This window comes from Parambassis ranga, chromosome 22 (genome assembly GCF_900634625.1).
Source record: "Parambassis ranga chromosome 22, fParRan2.1, whole genome shotgun sequence".
Taxonomy (NCBI): Eukaryota; Metazoa; Chordata; class Actinopteri; family Ambassidae; genus Parambassis; species Parambassis ranga.
In genome coordinates this window covers 13,605,915-13,625,212 of record NC_041042.1, presented here as the reverse complement: position 1 = coordinate 13,625,212, position 19,298 = coordinate 13,605,915, and the positions used below count along the sequence as shown (strand labels likewise).

General features: G+C 41.3%; 1 protein-coding gene across 4 annotated transcripts in view; it reads left to right on the top strand.

Annotated features, from left to right (window-relative positions):
- Nucleotides 1–1,154: 1,154 nt before the first annotated feature.
- Nucleotides 1,155–19,298, top strand: part of pcnt (pericentrin) — a 28,388-nt gene continuing 10,244 nt past the window's right edge. For 2 of the 4 annotated variants that reach the window (XM_028396281.1, XM_028396280.1), the window contains exons 1-37: nt 1,155–1,332; nt 2,114–2,143; nt 4,356–4,532; nt 4,975–5,115; nt 5,565–5,714; nt 5,800–6,713; nt 6,812–7,162; nt 7,337–7,745; nt 7,933–8,349; nt 8,436–8,642; nt 8,728–8,823; nt 8,918–9,061; nt 9,180–9,435; nt 10,449–10,528; nt 10,630–10,927; nt 11,174–11,274; nt 11,416–11,527; nt 11,702–11,828; nt 11,982–12,101; nt 12,205–12,262; nt 12,347–12,451; nt 12,535–12,646; nt 12,742–12,782; nt 12,868–13,002; nt 13,095–13,339; nt 13,463–13,916; nt 13,990–14,187; nt 14,321–14,392; nt 14,480–14,584; nt 14,799–14,951; nt 15,583–15,729; nt 17,174–17,334; nt 17,451–17,623; nt 17,713–17,894; nt 17,986–18,148; nt 18,277–18,519; nt 18,916–19,148. In XM_028396281.1, the coding sequence (XP_028252082.1) occupies nt 1,285–1,332; nt 2,114–2,143; nt 4,356–4,532; nt 4,975–5,115; nt 5,565–5,714; nt 5,800–6,713; nt 6,812–7,162; nt 7,337–7,745; nt 7,933–8,349; nt 8,436–8,642; nt 8,728–8,823; nt 8,918–9,061; nt 9,180–9,435; nt 10,449–10,528; nt 10,630–10,927; nt 11,174–11,274; nt 11,416–11,527; nt 11,702–11,828; nt 11,982–12,101; nt 12,205–12,262; nt 12,347–12,451; nt 12,535–12,646; nt 12,742–12,782; nt 12,868–13,002; nt 13,095–13,339; nt 13,463–13,916; nt 13,990–14,187; nt 14,321–14,392; nt 14,480–14,584; nt 14,799–14,951; nt 15,583–15,729; nt 17,174–17,334; nt 17,451–17,623; nt 17,713–17,894; nt 17,986–18,148; nt 18,277–18,519; nt 18,916–19,148 (7,158 nt within the window). In that variant the 5' untranslated portion in view covers nt 1,155–1,284. The remainder of the gene's footprint in view (nt 1,333–2,113; nt 2,144–4,355; nt 4,533–4,974; nt 5,116–5,564; nt 5,715–5,799; nt 6,714–6,811; nt 7,163–7,336; nt 7,746–7,932; nt 8,350–8,435; nt 8,643–8,727; nt 8,824–8,917; nt 9,062–9,179; nt 9,436–10,448; nt 10,529–10,629; nt 10,928–11,173; nt 11,275–11,415; nt 11,528–11,701; nt 11,829–11,981; nt 12,102–12,204; nt 12,263–12,346; nt 12,452–12,534; nt 12,647–12,741; nt 12,783–12,867; nt 13,003–13,094; nt 13,340–13,462; nt 13,917–13,989; nt 14,188–14,320; nt 14,393–14,479; nt 14,585–14,798; nt 14,952–15,582; nt 15,730–17,173; nt 17,335–17,450; nt 17,624–17,712; nt 17,895–17,985; nt 18,149–18,276; nt 18,520–18,915; nt 19,149–19,298) is intronic. The other 2 variants (XM_028396282.1, XM_028396283.1) reach the window with 1 other exon arrangement.

Genomic DNA, 19,298 nt, shown 5'->3' with positions numbered 1-19,298 from the left:
GTTGTGTTCTAATCTCTGTGAAGTTAGTATAATTCTCAGGAAATGTGTTAAACTATTGAAACATAGTTTAAATGGCGGCGTCTCACCCACCTTCTTTAGCAGCTTGAGTCCGAGTCTTGTCATATGATCAACCATAGAAATCCCATTCTGCAATTTAGAGACCAAATAATAGTTGCGATTTCTGTGTGCTGAAATAAACTGAGTTGTTTTGAAACACCATTAACATACAATTATATATCAAATTTACCTGCACTTGGAATAACACAAGCTTTGTGTGCACCTACGTGTCTGAGTCAAACTATTGCCACAAAGAAGTTGCTATGCGACACACCTTTTTTACCACTGGCACTTAGCCATGACTAGTTTCTACATTTCAAGAGAGAGGGAGGAAGATGAAGACTGTTAATAAACATGGACTAAGCTTAGCAAATTTGCATGTCTGTCTGTGGTAAAATTGAGGTTTATTTATTCAAGACAATCTAAATAACAATACACCTTTTGTTCTGAATGGTGGTAACTCAGTTTATATGGAAAATGCCTTCAGTTGTCAAAGTTTGGTTGTTATGGTGCCTTAGAAACAATCCAGGAACTTCCACAGCCAGCAGAGGAATCTGTACATTCAAAACACATGCCAGCAGAGGCTTGGCTTGAATGATAAGATAAGATAAGATAAGATAAAACTTTATTAATCCCGAAGGAAATTCTTGTGCCAGAGGTATCAAGTTATATTAAATGCAGTTAAGTACAGAGTATAAGAGTATAAGTGTCACTATAATCCAAAATAAGAGTACAGTACGCAGTATGAGCACAATATATGATACATGGATACAAATATGGAGATGTAAGGTGCTAAGTAAACATAAATATAGACCAGTGGAGGGAATGAATGAGCTTGCTCTGATTGGCTACAGTAGCCGTCAATCTAAGATAGATGGCCCTACTCAGCAATATGATTGGTTAGAAACCTTTTTTTTGACTGACTTGCATGGCAGGGGGCAGTATTAACTGATGCGGGAAACAGAGAGGGGAATGAACGCAATTCAATTGGCTGAAGACATAGAACAAAGCAATTTGATTGGGTCATTAATTCAAGCAAACGCGATAAGGGCGGAGTTTAACTGACTTGGCGGCCATATTGAATATTATCTGTTGACAGTTGTGTGTAAAGGAAGCTCAAAGATTTTGTTTTAGCTAACTTATTCTATTAGTGCAGGACTGTTGTGGGCCTATGACTGAATTAGGACGGATGTCCTAACATTTTAACGTCTTTATTTAAACCAAGACATGGATGAAGATGAACGGCGGAGAAAACTAGAAGCTGGGAGAGCCAAGGTTTGTTGCTAACATTTAACGCATGCTAATACAGAAAGCTAGCAGTTAGCAAACTCTTTTGTCGTAGCTTTGTGATTGTCCACTGCTATCTACATCCATCTCTGAAATTATTGTATGTTTGTTGCTGCTTAGATTGCATTTAAACGTTAAATTACAGGCATTACCGCGCCATTTGTTGAGGATGGACTATTATCTGACTCAGCACATCGCAAACGATATAAATAACATTTATGAAGTAGGTTAAGCAGCTAATGAAATAAATCTCACATAAGTTAGTTGGAGTGACTGAAAGTCCGGATTATTTACGAATACATATCTGTACATTTCTTTACGTACACGTTTCAAAAATACTTGTGCCAATGAACCATGCCAAGTTACTTTGCAGGTGCACCGTATGTTTTTGTATTCTGCACCATGGTTAGTTTAACTTCCATACATTATTTAAAACTCTTTTATTTGGGGTTAATATGTTTCATGCCAACTATAAACACTGCACATTGTTCTTTACTCATTACAGCTCCCACCAAAGTATACAATATATGTTTACAACAGTATGTCTGATGATGTAGTGTCTGAGTATGATAAGGGGATGTATTCTTCTGCTTATACTCCTTTTTTGTTCTATAGGTAGCTAAACATATTGCTAAAGTTGTATGAAGAGCTGATATTTGTAGTTTTAAGAGAGTAGTTTAGCATGTTTTGTGGAAAATGCTACTGCAGTATTGCTAATGTTGCAACATGACACTTTGCTGAATTTTATCATTGATATTCCTTATGACAGAAATCATCTAACATGCCTCGAAGCCAGTCGGTAAGTATAGAAAAAGGTGACTGGCAGAGACATTTGACCCTATGAGATTGTGGGTGTGTGGACATCATTTCTTTCTTCTTGTTTTTTTGTTTATTTTGTTTTCTTCGGGTACACAGTTATGACTTTTTCTACTTTTTTTCTATTGTTCACATGACTGTCGTTAGCCGCCCTGATTCACATTAAATAATTAGCCTGAAAGAATATATGCCTTGCAATTATAATTTGAATGCCAAATATAGCCTTGCACTGCATACACTGTCATGCTCGTTGCAGGCCATCAGGTGGTGCAGTGAGCCCATGAGATTTGATGAGGCTGAATATGTTGAGCTCTCTTCTCACATGGATGGTGTTGCTATGGTAATGCAGTGCTGTCAGTTGCCTTTAGTGTGTTTGCTGCATCAGAAATCTATGATTTCAGTGCCACATTGGAATCTGACAAATATAGTCTTGTTTGACACTGCAGCATGCCCCAACCCTGACTTAGCATTGACATAGTTGAGAACACAACACAATTCAGCCATTCAGTTACATGTAACTTGGTCACAACAAGCTCCAGCTAACCAGTTAGTCAGACTTTCTGTGGTGCAGAAGTGGCCTTGGGCTAAACACAGCTCATCTGGCTGATGTCTTTCTGAGATGTGATGTGCTCTGAGGAAGGCGGAGGCAGTGATGACGGGTGATGGAGGATGGGTGAGGTTTTAAGTGATAATGAGTAAGAAAGCAAACACTTTAGGGTGGAAAGACCTGAAGTGTTGCGGAATTAATGGAATAATCTATTTAAAAACTGGTTTCTGGTTTAAGGAGGTCACATGTGTAGGCCAGTAGCTCAGTGTTTACATTTTTAAAAAGGACTTTGGTGGCAATGGATGAATTTTTGTGGTGCTAAATGGAAATTAAATGCAAAACCTACAGTGCAGTGTAATAGGTAGACTTGGACATGTCATCAGAATAAACACTGGCACACATGTACACACAGTGTTGTCATGCATAGTATATGTGACTCGTCGCACAAAGCAACAAGTATCTCCCACGGCCATGTAATCTCAAATTGAATTGAGCATGCACACTCTGATGCTGCTCGCCACACACAGAGCTCTGTCTCCTCCTCTCTGTGTGAATTCATCTCCCAGTCTCCACCCTCTTTCCTTAGTCTAGACACATGCCATCCTCAGTTCAGAGTTTGTGGATCCCTCTGCGCTGTATGTCGGTGAGTTCTAGGATGAGAGGATGGGCCGACTGCAAGATCTACATCTGGGCAGCATCCCAACTACGATGATGAGGAAGAATTGACAAGTTTGACCACCAGCAAGAAAGGAAGTCAATGACTGACTGACAGATATTGATGGAGGGCAGTATGAGGTCTCTGTTACAATGTCAGCTGCTGTAATCTGATTTAAGCTGCTTAAAGAAGAGAGGGACAGACCAGTAAAGAGTGGCTGCAATAATAAAAAAAAACTACCAAAAGGAGGAGTATGTGTCACAGTCAAAACAGCCTGAAGTGCATTTCTATCAAATCGGTTCTCTGGAATTCAAGTATTTTGGTTTGACTGGGGATTTTTTTTTGTTATTTCCCACTGTGGACATATTTCTCAGATGACCTTCGCAGCCTCAGATTCTTGACATTTTCATTCTTTATAGCATCAGACTTTGAAGTGGTTTAAAAACCACTTCAAAGCAGTCTGCAGTTCCCTGTTTTTGACATTTTCAACTAGCTGAAAAATGTGAAGTGACAGATGTACACTTTTTTATGGTTGCTGTCTTTCTGCACTGCTCAGAGGTTGTAAAATGTGTGTCACTAAAATCTGCACTTCTCGTGGGAATGCTATGGTTCTTTAGAGGTTTGAGAATATATAGCTTCCTCATCTTCTTCTGAACTTGGATACCTTGTGAGGTTATGGTGCCATCTATTTTGGATTTGAGTTTGGGATTTCTTCTTGCTTCATTTGGCTTTTTTCCTGCTGTACAACTGACTCATCAAAATAAGGGCTTCCGGTCTATTTCTCTTTCAGCACTGGGGGACTAGTACCAACTTGTATTACTACTTTTCAATGACTTCAGAATAATCTGCTTGTGATTTGAATAATTCTGAAGAGATTTGGACTCTTGTCCATTTTCACCTTTGGCCCCTGAGGTTTACCATGCTGATAGTGTGGTGGTGCTCTGTGGTTTTGACCTATGTGTCCGTCTACCTCTCACTATCCTTCCTGCGCAGCTTGCTAGCTTCAGACAGAAGCGGGCGAAAAGCGACAGTGCGGGGGCGGCGAAAAAGACGCAGAAGAGGAAGGGCCAGAATGTCTCGCAGGTTGACGGCAAGGCGCAAGACAGCCACGTAGAACCGGCTGATTTATCAGCCAGAGCCACAGACCCGAACAGCAAGACCCACCAGAAGGTATACTATTGGTTGTACAGATATTGCCATCAATGCATCAAAATTACAGAGAAAACTGAATTAATTTAATGCCATTTATTTCAATCCAAGTCTGTATTTAATTCAGCTGGAAATTTTTCACACTGAATTCCTCACTGCATGATAACCTCAGTTGGGATTATTCATGGGTCGCTGGGCCTAATTTTGTCTCATTTTGTTTGCTTAATGTATGCTTTAACAAGTGGTCCATGCCTCCTGTCTGGTAAACATACATTAGCGAAATGGGTCACTAACCATCATGTCGCCTGTAGGGCAGGTTGTCATAGCAACCTGACCAGGATTAACTGTGGTACTGTTTACTGCCTTTTTAAAAGGAATGTTCAATAACAATATTAAATTTACAAAGTTGTGACACATGGTTTATTCTGTCAACATCTGTAACATAAATACTGTTAATTTTCAGCCCCGAAAGCCAGAGAGATCAGAGATTCAGCAGAATGAGCAACAGAGGGAAGAGCCCCCCACCCCTGATCAAAGCCCATCCCCTGTGGAAGACTTGAAAGAGGAGGAGTTGGCAGCACTTACTGGCAAAGAGCAGCTTAAGGTATACAGAATCAGTATTTATACATTTACCTACATGTTTTTGATATTTTTATATGTGCACATGGTAACATACAGTATGAATTAAACACTGTTTTGTATGGGATAAATAATGAGATAACGAGTTGATCCCCTTGGTTTTGTTTTGATGTTGCTGTCAAGCACTCAAGTGTGCTCAGATATGGTTTAAAATGATAAGATAAACTCAGTTAAATGTCATGACTAATATTTTTCCTTAAGCATTATAATCCTAATCCTGGATATTTTTTTATTCATTTAAGCCTTATTATTTCCTCTTAAACACTGTTTAGTAGTAGAAATATCAGCTGAACAGTCTGGGTGTTTTGCTCTACACTACAGATAGTGATATATGTACGTCATCTATGAGTGTCTGTGTTTTATGTGTGTGTGTTATGATTTTAAAAGTGACCGAAAGTTTTATATGACTTGCAGCAGTTACAGGATGCTGTGGAGAAGCGTAATGAAATCATTGCCAAACTCAGCTCTAACCTTCAAGAGGCCCTGGCTAGTAGAGACCAGGTACAACTGGAGGCACAGTCCCTTGCTGGACAAATTCAGGCATTGCAGAGGCAGCTCCAGCAGGTAAATGCTAGCACCTTTAGGATTATTGTTACCTGAAGATATACCATTAATTTCATGCATATCCTCTGTACTGTATTTCACACAGACCAGTGTCGAGTTTCTACGGATCAAAAATCAGTCCGGAGCTGAAGTCCTTAACATTTATCAACAGCAGCTTCTCCATGGTCTTTCTCCACAAGATGAAAACGTCAATCATAAGAAGGCACCATCAGGAGGCATAGGTCCTGGGTACCACTCTAGTGCTGAAGGCTTCAGTAGTCACTGTGAGACGGAGACTGACACTTCTATGCAGAAGCTGAGGGCTGAGCTAGAAGAAGAGAGGAAGAACAGCCAACGCATATGTGCCGAATTAGCAGAGGAGATGGAGAAAACCCAACATGTGCTTGCTTTGCTGGAGAAGGAGAAGCAGGGGAGGGAAGAACGGGAGGCACAGCTGCAGAACCTCCAGACCCAGTTAAGCCAAGTCCAAACTCAGTGCCTTGAGATGCAGCAGTACAAAGAGGAGAAGGAGAAGCTGAACAGAGAAGTGCTGGAGCTGAGGAAAAGGCTAAAGGAGGAGGAGGATGCAGAGAGGAGGTTTAGTGAGGAGATTTCACACTCTGCCCTCCGATTTCAGAGTCTTGAAGAGGAAAGACAGAAACAGGAGGAAGAGATAAGGAGGCTAAAGGAGGAGCACAGACAGGAAGTCGAGCAAGTCAGGCAGCTGTTGGAGGAGAGGGAGAAAGAACTTAAGTTTAGGGAGGAGGAGGTCAATGGACTGAAAGCTTCCAAGAACCGACAGAACCAAGCAAAAGCTTGTTTTAGCACTGATGATAGGATCAGTGTAGATGAGGCCAATCTGGAGAGAGGACCTGATCAGGACAGTATGAATGCATCAATTACTGGGGACATTCTAATGGAGCGCTACTTGTCTTCAGCTCCAATTGCACACTCGCAATCCTCGGTGGTTAATGAAAGCTTTGAACATTGCAGTCAGCTGGACATCTCTGCAGACTATAGGTGAGTAAAATAATTAAAATATTTCACTATATAACACTTTCCTACGTTTTACACAGGCACACACAATTAACCCACAGAAGCTGTGCCTCTCTTCACAGTTTTGAGCTGAATAGCGAAGTATTTGGAGATCAGCCCCTATTGTCAATTTCAAACCGTCCCCTTGAAGAAAATGACGACTTCCACGACATCACTAGCTCGCAGCACTATGTCTTTGCAACTGGAGATTCCAGTGAGTCTCCACCTCAGTGGCCTCACAACTCCACATCTGGCAAGATGGAGACAAGTAAAATGTCTGAGCCACTGTTCGAGGAGACTGATTTGGAAAAACAGCTGCTGAATCAGCAGTGTGAGGAGCTCCGTGAAGAGCTGGCACTTAAGGACAGGGACCTGAGTGTTTTCAGGGAGGAAGTTCTCAAGAGTGCAGAAGAGCTAGAGGAAGCAAGAAGCAGGTAAAGAACTTTAATTATATATTATTAGATGGCCAACTGTAGCAGAATTTGAAAATTACAAACAATTTGCATACTAATACGTTTGCATATTTCACATGAACATAATAATTTGCAACATAAAGTATTGTTACATATGCTGTTCACATATTTGATTCTCTGTATTTGTCTGTTCAGGTGGGCTCAAGTAACAGAGGAGCTTAGACAAGCTCTGTGGGAACTTGAGGAGGAGAAGGAGAAGAGGAGACACACTGAGGAAGAGATGAACTTGAAAGCCCAAGAACAAGGCAGCCAGAAGAGTGCCTTAATTGAAGAAAGGGAGAATGAGAATGCCATAATAGTGATGGGAAATGAAGCTAAAATCACAGATGATGCTTCACTCCTCATCCCTAGTACCGTTCCATCTGAGGAGGAAGATAAGCTGGTAGGGGAGCTAAAGAAGGAGCAGGAAAAAGAGGTTGCACTCTGTTCTCATCAAAATCAGCAGGAGCTGCTGGTATCGTCTCAGCAGGAGATAAAGCAGACTGCAGACTCTGCCAGAGAGAGCTCAAAACTCACAGATGGAAACCAGCTACAAACACTGAAGGTAAACCAATATAATAAGTGGGTGTGTGTTAACAGCCTAATAATAAACATACAGTTGTTTAATTTTTACCATACTCTTTTAAGGTGGCTAGATATACTATACAGCAGCAGACAAATATTTGTAATAAAAGATTGAAGTCATTGAATATGATGAAAAACTCAAGTAATTCTGTCCTGCCTTTCTTTAGGCCCACTGTGAACATATCATGGCAGAGCTTGAAGAAACAAAAGCTGAGTACAAAACAACATCAAACCTACTAAGTGAAAGGACTACAGAACTTGAGACAGTTTTAAAGGAGCTTGAAACAACACGTGTGCAAATTAGGAATGTCCAAATAGAAGTGCAGAGACTGCATGAAGAGCTGAAGGAAAGCTTTAACAATCTGGACCAGTCTGAAAAAGAGAAGAATGAGCTAAAATCCCAGATCTCCAGTTTGAGACAAAACCTGGTCAGCTTGGAGGATGCCCAGGCTCAGTGTGTGCAGGAGAGGGAGGAACACAGAAGAAAAGAAGAAGAGATGGACGAACAGCTGAAAAAAATGGAGCAAGTCCTAGAGGAGGAGCTTGAGCAATTTGAGAACATGCTGAAAGCCAAAGATATGGAGGTGAGATATCAATCTCTCTATTAAGTGTAAATCTATGCATTTGTGTTGTTCAGTGATTAACACAATATACCACACTGTGTTTCCAGTTTGCTGAAGAAAGGGAGAAATGGGAGGAGGAGAGGCAAGAGAAGGAGAAAGAGCTGCTTGATATTACACATGTATTGAAAGAGCAGATGAAGGAGAAGGAGGAAGCTCTTGAGGAGAAGCAGGCCCTGGCTGTGAAGGAGGCTACAGAGAAGCTCAAGACATCTCACCAGCTGGAGATGAAAGACCTGATGGAGAAACATCAAGAGGTGGGTTTACAAACTGAAGATTTGTCTTCTGCTAAATATGTTAGCATTTAATTACAGCAATATTGTTATCTGCTTGTATGACTAGATTTCTAAGTTGAATGCTCACCTGGAGATGGAGCTGTTAAAGCAGCAGGCCAGTATGGAGGAAGAACAGAAGCGACAGATCAGCCTAATCAAACAGGTACTGGTTCTCTGTCTCAGTAGATAAAACTTGCATGTTTTTACTGTATTTTCTCAGCTTTTTCATGTTTCCAGTTCTTTTATCACCCCCTTAGGTAACTGAACGTGAGCATGAGAGAATGCTGACAGAACTAAAAGCCAAACACAATGAGGAGCTTAACCAGCTGAGGACAGAGGTGTCTTTGGAGCTGAGGGAGAGCATGGAGGCTGCCCACCAGGCTGAACTGCAGCAGGCACAGGTATATTAGATCCACATGATCACATGATGATGATATTTTTCTTTGTTGAAAAATTATCGTGTTTAGTTTTTGGATTTAAGAATTGTAAAAACATCACCATCTTTCTTTGGTTCATCAGACCCAAAACGCCTTTGAGCTTGAAGCCTTGCGTCTAAGTCTGACCTCCATCCACATGTCCCAGCTGGAGAACTCTCAGGTAAACTTACAACAGGAACAGGGGTCTGCTCTCATCAAGGTCCAGAACTCAATGAGGGAGACGTTTGTTGAGGAAACTGCACTCCTTCAGGCCCATCATCAGGCGGAACTAGACCAGCTCAAACTGCAGAACCAGCAGCAGCAGGAGAGACTGCACAAACAACACCAACAAGAGATAGGTGAGTGCAGACAATAGTTTTTTTCCTGTAGTTCACCCTAGCGTTCTTTTTTTTTTTGTTTGCACTGTAGTGCAGTGGTCCCCAACCACCGGGCCGGGGACCGGTACCGGTCCGTGGGTCATTTGGTACCGGGCCGCACAGAAAGACTGAGCAAAACATATATTAATCATTATCTGAGTCTGAAAGCTGTTTCATTTATAAATCGATCAGATTCATCCGCCTGTGCCTTTAAGCACCTGCCCAGACGCTTGTCTCGGTCACGGGATACGGCCCCAAAATTAAGCCCACAAGCAGCAACAATAAATAAAAAACAAACGTCTTTGGAGAGCTTCTTCGGAAAGGGGAAAAGGCCTAACGAGGAGACAGAAGAAGAGGAGCCTACCTCTTCAAAAAAAAACCTGCATTTAAAAGACTATATCAGGAGTCCTATTTAAAATACGGATTTATTGCAACAGGTGATTCTCACACACCAAGTCCGCTCTGAGTGATGTGGCGACAGACTCGCAAATGAGGCAACGAAGCCTTCAAAACTGCGAGACCGAGCACCCTGCATTAAAAGACAAGCCATGGAAGAAAACATGAACAAGAACGACTGAAGCAATTAATGACGGCCAAAACAAAATTACGGAGTGGACTGGACATAAGAAACACACTTCGGGTGTCATGTCTCCCATTATCCCTAGATGGGACCGCCTCATTGCTGAGAAAGCTCAAAGGCTCCCACTAATTAAGCATAAGAGTAAGTTGTCTGTTTATGCACTTTGTTTTTTTGTTTTTTTTCTGTGCCGGTCCGTGAAAGTATTGTTTTACATGATACCGGTCCGTGGTGCAAAAAAGGTTGGGGACCGCTGCTGTAGTGTATTCAACATGTGAACCATTATGGCTGTGGGTAAATCACCTTCATTATTTTGTAGATTGTTCAGTAAAAGAAGAGCACGTGACAGATATAACCTTCAGGTTTTTGGACCTTTATTGATGTCAATGTGTGTATAAATGTATATTCACATCTACAGATGAGTTAAAACAGCAGTGGGAGACTCGTGTTGCTAAGGAGAGAGCTTCACTGGATAAAACGCAGGCCAAAGAGATACAGGTAAGGTTTATAACACTTAGTACATTTTTGATTTGAAAGTATATGTAATTATACCATATTAATTAAAATGTATTATGTTGACGTTGGACTGTTTTTCTCAGGATTTAAGGGCACAGTGGGGGAGAGATGCAGAAAGCATCCAGGCAAATCTCCAAACGTCACTCTCAGAGTTGCAGAACAGCCTTTCTACCACCCAGGCAGAGCTTACCAGTACCCAGGCCTCCCTCATCCAGACTAACAAAGCTCTAACTGAAGCCGAGGCAGCTCTGTCTCAGACCACGGCAGAGCTGCAGGAGTCAAAGGCTAAACTGCTAGAACTCCAGACCTCCAGTAAGGAGCAGAACCAGAGACTAGAAGAGGAGCTGAAACAAGCCAGGACTGACAGAGATGCTGTTGCCTGTGAGTTGTGCAGCCCAACTTCAGATCATTTCTCTAAATTCTTAATATTCATAATGACATCTATTCTAGGTGATTGAATTTACACACCAATGGGTCCATTATGTTCTTTCAATCTGAACATATTAAGAGATAATAAAGTTCATGTGCGATTTCACATAATAATCATGTATATTTAAACTGTCACATTATGAGTGGTTTGCCCTAAATTGTAATTGCTTCTGCTTGTGTTTTGTGTATGTCGAGTAGGTTCTTTGGAGGAGCTGTCTTCTACACATAAAACAGAGCTGCAGGAGAAAGAGCAGCAAGCACTCCACCTACAGGAGAAAGAACAGCAACTGCAGCTAGAGGTTAATTCACCATAACTCGCAACATAAACAAACATTCCAAAGCACTCAAAATAGCTTTCCTCTTTTTGGGACTTTTTTTCATACAGATGTTTATCTTGTGTGTAGAATTTCAATGAGAGATCTCTTCTCGTGTTCAACCAGGTTTTGCACCTGCAGCAGGAGAAGACCTTGCTTAAACAGAGCTCTGAGCAGGAAGTAGGTCAGCTATGGGCCCAGTTGGAGAGTATGAGGACAAGTCGTCAAGAATTAGGAGGTGAGATGATACACGAATCTGACGTGTCCTTTTTTTCCCCTGTCTGCTGTGTTCATTTGAGTATTTGCAATAGGAAATGAAAACTTTGAAGGCTTAATTCTAAAACATAAATTGCAGCCACTGTTCTTACCTTTGTCTGTCTTTATTGTATTGTCTGTCTTTATTGTATTACAGAGCTTAAGGAGCAGCTGCTAGCTCGCTCGTGTCGTGTGGATGATATTGAACGCCTAAAGACAGAGTTTAATGAACAGAAACGAGAAATTAAAGAACAGAATGAGGCTGAGCTGGAAAGCCTGAGGAGGTATGAGAGCACAACCAGCCACATAGTCCTGTGTTTATTGTGTTAGTTTTGAAATACAATATTTGAAACAACTGAATTATGGAGGTGACTTTGAAATGGTCTGCTACTCTGTCAGTGTTCTATAATGTATAAATATTTTTGATCTTTCCTCAGGTATTTTGAGAAGCGATTGCTTGCCACAGAGGAGAGCTATAAAGAGGAAATTGCTCTGCTTCAGCTGAAGCTGGTCGAAGGTGCCTTGGAAGAATCTGTTCTTAAAACCACAGTTGGCTGGTATGTCTGGCATTCTTTTTGTAATTAAACATTCACCATTCATTCATTTTTATTCATGTCTGTATAAATGTTTTTGAATATCCACATCTTTGTTCTGTTTAAGTACTTTCTCTCAAGCTGAAGAGGTTTCTTCTGATATTACCAAACTGGAAAAAGAGAAGGTAAAAGTCCACTTAGTCGTTGATTTGCAGGGCATACTTGCTGCATGGAATAGGAAGCCTCATGTCCCTGTATTTGTTATCCAGGAAATACAAGACACGTTGAGGCTGCAGCTGGAGGAGAAACATACAATGGACCTTTCCAATCTGCGATCCTCACTTGCTTTTTCCTTTAAAGAAGAGCTACAGCAGGTCAGACACTTGGGCCTCTTTTTATATTCACATAAATGTAGAACCTTATTTGAAAGTATGCTTACCCTTAACTGTTAATTTAGGTGCGCTCAGACCTCACTGACCATTACTATGAAGAGCTGCAAGATATGAAGACTCGTCATGCCCTCGATTTGGAACAACTCAGAGCCAAACTTTCTGACAGACACCTACAAGGTGCTTCATAAATAGAATACCTATTAAATTTGCACATTACATTTTGTTTTGCAGAGATGGTCACTTAATCATTTCTTCAAATATCGTTGTTATAGAGCTTAACAGGGTGCATATGGAGGCAACGAGGCAAGTTGAGGTGAGAAAATAAATCATCAGATAAGGTATATTTCAAAATAGACATTGAAACTGTGGGTCATATAATGCCATGTTTTTGTTATTAGGTTGAGGTTGAACAGAGAATGTGGTGTCACACAGAGGAGCTGCAGGCAAAGTTGACCATCATCCATACGCTAGAGAGCAAATTGACTGAGGTGACTGAGCAGCATGATGCAGAAATACAAAAGAACATGCAAAAGGTACAATAATAACCCTAACAAAGAAAAAAAGTTATTTTGTTTGTATGTAGTTTTTTTTAATTATTTTATTATGTTCATTTAAATGTCTGCAGTTGAAGCAGGAGTTTGCAGGAGAGCTCTCCAAACTTGAGGAAGCTCATAAAGAAGAGAGGGAGCTTCTGCAAGAAAATATGAAGAGGCTGAGAGAAGAACTTCAAGACAAGCATGAAACTGAGATGTCAGACTTAAACAGAGCGATAGAAAAGGAGAGGTTTCACCTTGAAAAAGCACTTCATGAGGAGAAAGCAAAGTTGGAATCTCAGCAGCTTCAGGAGCAACTCCGTCAAAACCAAGAGAGGTGAGCTGTCTGAGATTCATTCTAAACAGATATCACATTTGTTCACGTTTCAAGACTCTCAGTTTCCTTCAAGACCCTTGAAAATATTTAATATTTATATCTTTTTTTATTTTACATGTTCAGGTTCCAAGAAGAAAAGGCAGTATTGGAGCAGCATTTTGTCACAAAATATGAAATGTCTGTGGCAGAGTTAAAGAACAAACACAAAGCTGAGTTGGAACATGAGAGAGAAACACTGCTGAACAAGCACTCTCAAGAGATGGACACCATCGATGCCAAACACAAAGCACAACTAGATTCACTCAGTGCCAGTCACAGAGATCAGCTTGCAGCTATGGCCGTTGAGCTTGAATCTAAGCACAACGCTGAGCTTGTTGCCTTGGAAGCGGCCCTTAATTCCAAACGAAAGAGAGACCTTGAGAGTCTGGAGGCTGTTTATCAGGAGACCAATCAGGCTCATTTAGAGGCTTTAGAAGCTGAACTGGCTCGTAAACACCAGGAAGACCGGGAAGAACTTGAAAAAAGGATGCTGGGTAATATGGACACTTTGGAGGCCACTTACCTGGTGGAAGTGCAGGTAAGGAGTCACAAGTCATAGAAAGTAAAGCCTTTGTGAGTTGTGTTTTAATGCCATTGTCTTTAATTTCAAGACACTGCGCGATGAGATTGTTAAACTTGAGGACAGGCATCGTCAAGTCCTGAATTCCCAGACTACAGAACATAAAGAGCTAATGGAGCGTCATGCGGCAGAGCAATTATTGATCAGAGAAGAACTGAGAAAAGAACTGGCTCAGGTACACATGGAGAAGTTTAAAGCCATGGCAGCAGAGCTCAGCCACGTTCACAAGGTATAAATATATAAATAAAAAGGCTAATACTTGTTATTCATCTATAATATTACCTAATAAACTAGATAGCTGTTTAACTGAATACAGGAGTATAGTAAATGCTGTTTGATTTTGTTTTTTTGTTTTTTTATAGACGGAGCTAGTAGCTCAGAAAGAGGCCTTGGATGCAGAACATTGCAAAGCCCTTGAAACATTAAAGAAGCAGGTACGGTACTTACCCAGTCATCTCCTTGTTTTTCTTAAAGACTTAAAAGCCATAATTCTCAGTGCTTTTGATTTTTTTCTTTCTCAGGTTTTAGAACTTGAACAGCAACACAGCACTGCTCTGCAGGAGCTCTCACAAAGCTACACATCTGAAAAAGAGCAACTTAGCCAACAGCACCAACTCCAGCTGCAGGTGTGTGAGTGAGCATCAAACTGTGTGTGTGACAAGTTGCTTTTCATGGTTGCCACTCGAGTTTGTGTCTGTGGTTAGAGAAGGGATTACACTGAAGCATTGTTCGTTCTATATAATGATGTATTTGTGTGCACAGACGGAGTATTTATTTGGACTTTTTTCTCTGAAACACTAAAACCGTGATATTTGACCAACTGCCTTTTGTCCGCTGTAGGAGCTGAACGGAGTCTCGGCGCGGGAATTGGAGGCATGTCGCCGGGAGCTTGAAGAGGAAGCATCAAGACAACGACAGCACTTCCTTGAAGAGGTGGAGCTCCTCAAAGTCCAATCAGAAGAGCGACTGCAGGATAGGATTAATCTACTGAAGGTAAAAGGGAATAGATTTATTTAAATAAAACATTATGGAGGCTACCATATTTCTAGATAATCAATTTATTATATAAAATACATTTTTACCCAGTTCAGTTTTCTATGTTGTACATTTATTTGACTCTTGAATGCTTGTTTGAAGCATTATGTAATGGTTCTGGATTATTGAGAGCTGTAGTATGTGTGTGAGTGGTAGCATTGCCCTCTCTAAGCTCCAGCTGCACCAGTTCATTCCCAGGGATAGTGTGTTTTTTTCCCTCTTGGACTCTGTCCCTCTGGAGCTTTATTCAAACCTAGTTTTCTCATAATCCTGCCATCATATATGCAGAAGTGTTCATGTCCATCTGTCTCTGTTCTCTGAATCTGTGCTGCTGCTTCGTGCATGTGTTGCTGCCATCTGAACGGTGGCTAAATGGGATGGGTCTAAGCTTTTTATCCTCTGATGCAGAAGGTTTTAAGGCTGAAGGTAGTTTTCCCCCCCAGATATTTAGCATTTGACCATCTGAAATGTGCAAGCCAGTAGTCAGCCATAAGCCAGTGAGAGATGGCTATTGGTCTAAATAAACCTACATTATTACAGCAGCTTTTTAAGGTGGTCATCTGCATCTTTATCTGTGCTTTCTTTGAAGACGGAGTTTGAAGAGCAAAAGGAGGTGGAGCTTGAAGATCTGAGGCGGAGCTTCACATCTGAACAAGAGGAAAAGGAGCAGAGCTACACAAACAAAATGAGCCAGCTCACTGCACAGCTACAGCAACTAGACGCTGTGGTAGCCCAGGTACTTGATACACACATACAAGAATACCTTGTGCACAAGTTTTAAGTGATTTTTTTAATATGTTGACTCCACAGTCCAGGGTAAAATGTTCTTTAGTCAGATGAGAGTTAAGAAGTGAGGCTGTATGTTTTTGCAAAAGCATGGCATCTATAGGCTAGATTTTCCTTATACCCTTGCATCAGATTAAATTATCATAATGAACCACAATACTAACCTGGTGTGTGTATATTAGTGTGATGTGTAGTCGGACTCTCTTGGTTCCAGTTTCAGAATTATGGAGATTTGCTGCTTTTCTTTATCTTGTCCAGTGACAAATGACCTGACAAGCAGTAAAGCTGCTTCTCCTTCATATGTGCCATGTATTTTCACTCTTTTTTTCATCAAAGCACTGATTTGTTTTGTTGTATTTTGTTATGTTTTTTTGTTTTTTTTTTACGGAAACATTTTTTTATTCATTTATTTGTATAATCTCTGTTGCCTACAAATGAGTTGCTTTAGGCTTTTGGGCCAAAATTATTGTTTCCAAAGAGGTGTTTTTGATAGCATAGGATTTCATTTATAAATGTCCCATCCATTATAGTTTATTCTGTGAATCAGTGATCATTCTCACAGTAACCGTCAGCTTTAAAGGTCCCGAATGTTTGTATTCATTTGTTACCATGGCACCTTACCAGCTTTTCTTCATAGTGTGATATTACCACACATCCACTACACTCACGTCCTCATGAGGTTAGCAAAGGGAGCTTAAGAGGAGTTGGGAGGGGGCTGCAGTCATGGCAACAGCATTGTTTTGTTGAGGCAGGTGGCTGCATGAGACGTTTGTTGGGAGGGAGCGGGAAAAAGAGAGGGAAGACATGGTGAAAGGAGAGGGAGACACTGAAGAGGTTGTGGATGGAGAGGTAAGAAAAATTATTTCAGGTCTGGGAGAAAACTCTGTTCTTAAATGTAGGGCAGAGCACCAATAACTTTGTTTACATCACTACTGGACCGACTCTGCTTAAGCAGAATGTCCTACTGCCAAGACTGTCTGAGGATTATACTCTGTGTGCATTAGAGTGGTTTCAAAGAAGGTGGTGTGTGTTTTTGCCTTGTCTTGATTGTCAGGGAACAGTACAGGTTAAACAGCTGAATAAGAACAGTTGACAGCTGGTTTCGATTTTCATTTGGATTCAGAACATACTTTCTGAGTTTGTCATGCTTTTTGCCTCTAATGGGATGTTGTTTTGACTATGTGGTTTGGTCGTTTGTCTTGTTACTATGATCTTGCGATGCCTTATAACCAGAATGAGATGGCATTGAACCCATTTTATAGTCTATTATTGCTCTCCTTTCATGGATCCAGTTTTGCACAGATTTTAAACAAGCCATAGTATACATAAGATGTTATTAGGTTTGTTAAGTGTTGGTTGCATCAACACGGTGTACCTATGTCATTTTTGTGCAGCTGCGAGCAGAAGTAGGGTGTCTTCAGGGTGAGTTGGCAGGAAAACGTGCAGAGATGGAGACCTTGGACAGCCTCCTGCAACGAAGGGAGCGTGAGAGTCAAGAGGGGGGCAACCTTCTGAAGATGCTCACCGATGACTTACAAAGGGCTAAAGAGGAAAGGTAAACAAAAGTTCTGTGTGCTCTTTAAAGTTCTGTTATTTCACATGTTACTGTTTGGAGATGAGAGGGTCTTGTTGTGTTTTATCTGTACATTTTTGTCACTCTTGTTCCATCAGATGTAAACTCCACCAAGCAAATGAAAAGTTAAGCAAGGTGCTGATTGAAATGCTCCACAGCATTATTGCAACAGAAGAAATGATTGGACAAAAGATCAGCACCAGAACCAAAACACCAGAGCAGGCCCCACATCAGAGGAGTTCAACTGGAAACAAAGACGCACAAGAATCAGGTCTGTTACCTGACGTTTATTTCCTATTAGTTATTCAGGTGTCTTTTTGGAATATTTTATAGATAAATTTATTGTGACTCTTTCATTAGGTATTTCAGTTGCTGACCTGTCATCCGAGGACACAGAGCTGACCCAACTGCTCTGTGAGAGTCTCCTGGTTTCAGATGCTCAGATAAATCCTGAAGGAGAAGAAGCAGTTCTGAATGCTTGCAGCAGACTACGTCACACAGTAGACACACTGCTGGATCTCCTCAACCGGGCCAATACACAGGTAAAAGATGGATTGATATACACATATCCGTGAGCTTTTTTTCCTGATTCGCAGTCTTGCGTAATAATTGTTGCCTTGCCTTGCCTTCCAGTTGGAGCAGACTCACAATCTTCATCTTTCTCTGGAGGAAAAATTCTCTAAAGGCAAAGATGACTCTGCCCAACTTCTGGAACAGCACAAGCACCTCTTGGACCAGCTCGATCTGGAAGCCAAGCAGAAGAATCAACTTCAGCTGGAACTTCACAAAGCAGAGGGTGAGCAATATACCATCGTCTGCTTTTTCTAACTGAACTTTATGTTCAACTCACACTCACAGGGCTGGGGGTGAGACCCAAGAGGCATTTTTCTGATTTTACTTGTGGCGTTTGCATGATGTGTTCAGGGCTTGTTGAGGGCTACATCGCTGAAAAAGCAGTCCTAGAAGAGTCTCTGCAGCAGAAGGAGGCTCAAGAGGAGAGACTAGTAGAGGAGCTGGAGGACCTGAAGGTGAAGCTGCACCAGTTGCAGAGTCTTAGTGCAGAGCTGGACAGCCTCAGACTGAAGCACCAGGAGCTCACTGAGGAGCATACAATTATTCTGCGTCAAAAGGAACACCTCTCTGCAGGACTTGGGGAGAGAGAGAAAGGTAAGAAACATAAAATCATTGTCTCTGTATAAAATCTTACACGACCTCTTTGGTGAGCTTGACCATACACTTATGTAATGTCTGTGCTCAGATGTGTCTTTTCTCCGTAGGCCATTGGCTCAGTTTAGATCCTGACGCAGGTTTGTGGGTCAGAGTGGAGTGTGTGTGATAGGGGGGTGGGGATGAATATGCAGTATATTTGCTGTGCTGTGTAAGAGTGCAGTTTGTAACACTGCCAGTGGCTTTATAGCAAAGCTTGTTGGACTGCTGTGCAGTATGTGTAATTGTAGGTATTTAACTCTTCTCTCACATGTGTTCTGCTTTTGAATTCTTTTTTTGTGCATGTATGTACATCTAAATGATTCTTCTATACTTTCCTCTTTTTTTTTTTTCAAGCTCTGTTGGCAGAGACAGAGCGTTTGACCCAGGATAGGCTGGACTTGCAGCGGAAAGCAGAGAAGGACCACAACTCTCTGTCCTTGCGCCTCAGGACCTTGGAGAGAGAGCTTGAGGAGCAGGAAACAAAGGGCCTAGAGACAGAGCTGCAAAACAAGACCCACACTGAAGACCTCAATCAGCATGTCCAAGCACTTGAGAAGCAGCTAAAACACAACCGACAGTTTATAGAGGTGAGTTTCACAGATCAAAATGCCAAGCGTAATTCTTCTTAAATCTGCTATTTTTGAACCCATTCACATGATAGCTATTTCTATTGCATTTATTGTAGTGTAGTGTAAATATGCAGTTGCTCGATTGTGTTTCTGCTGTTATTTAAAAGG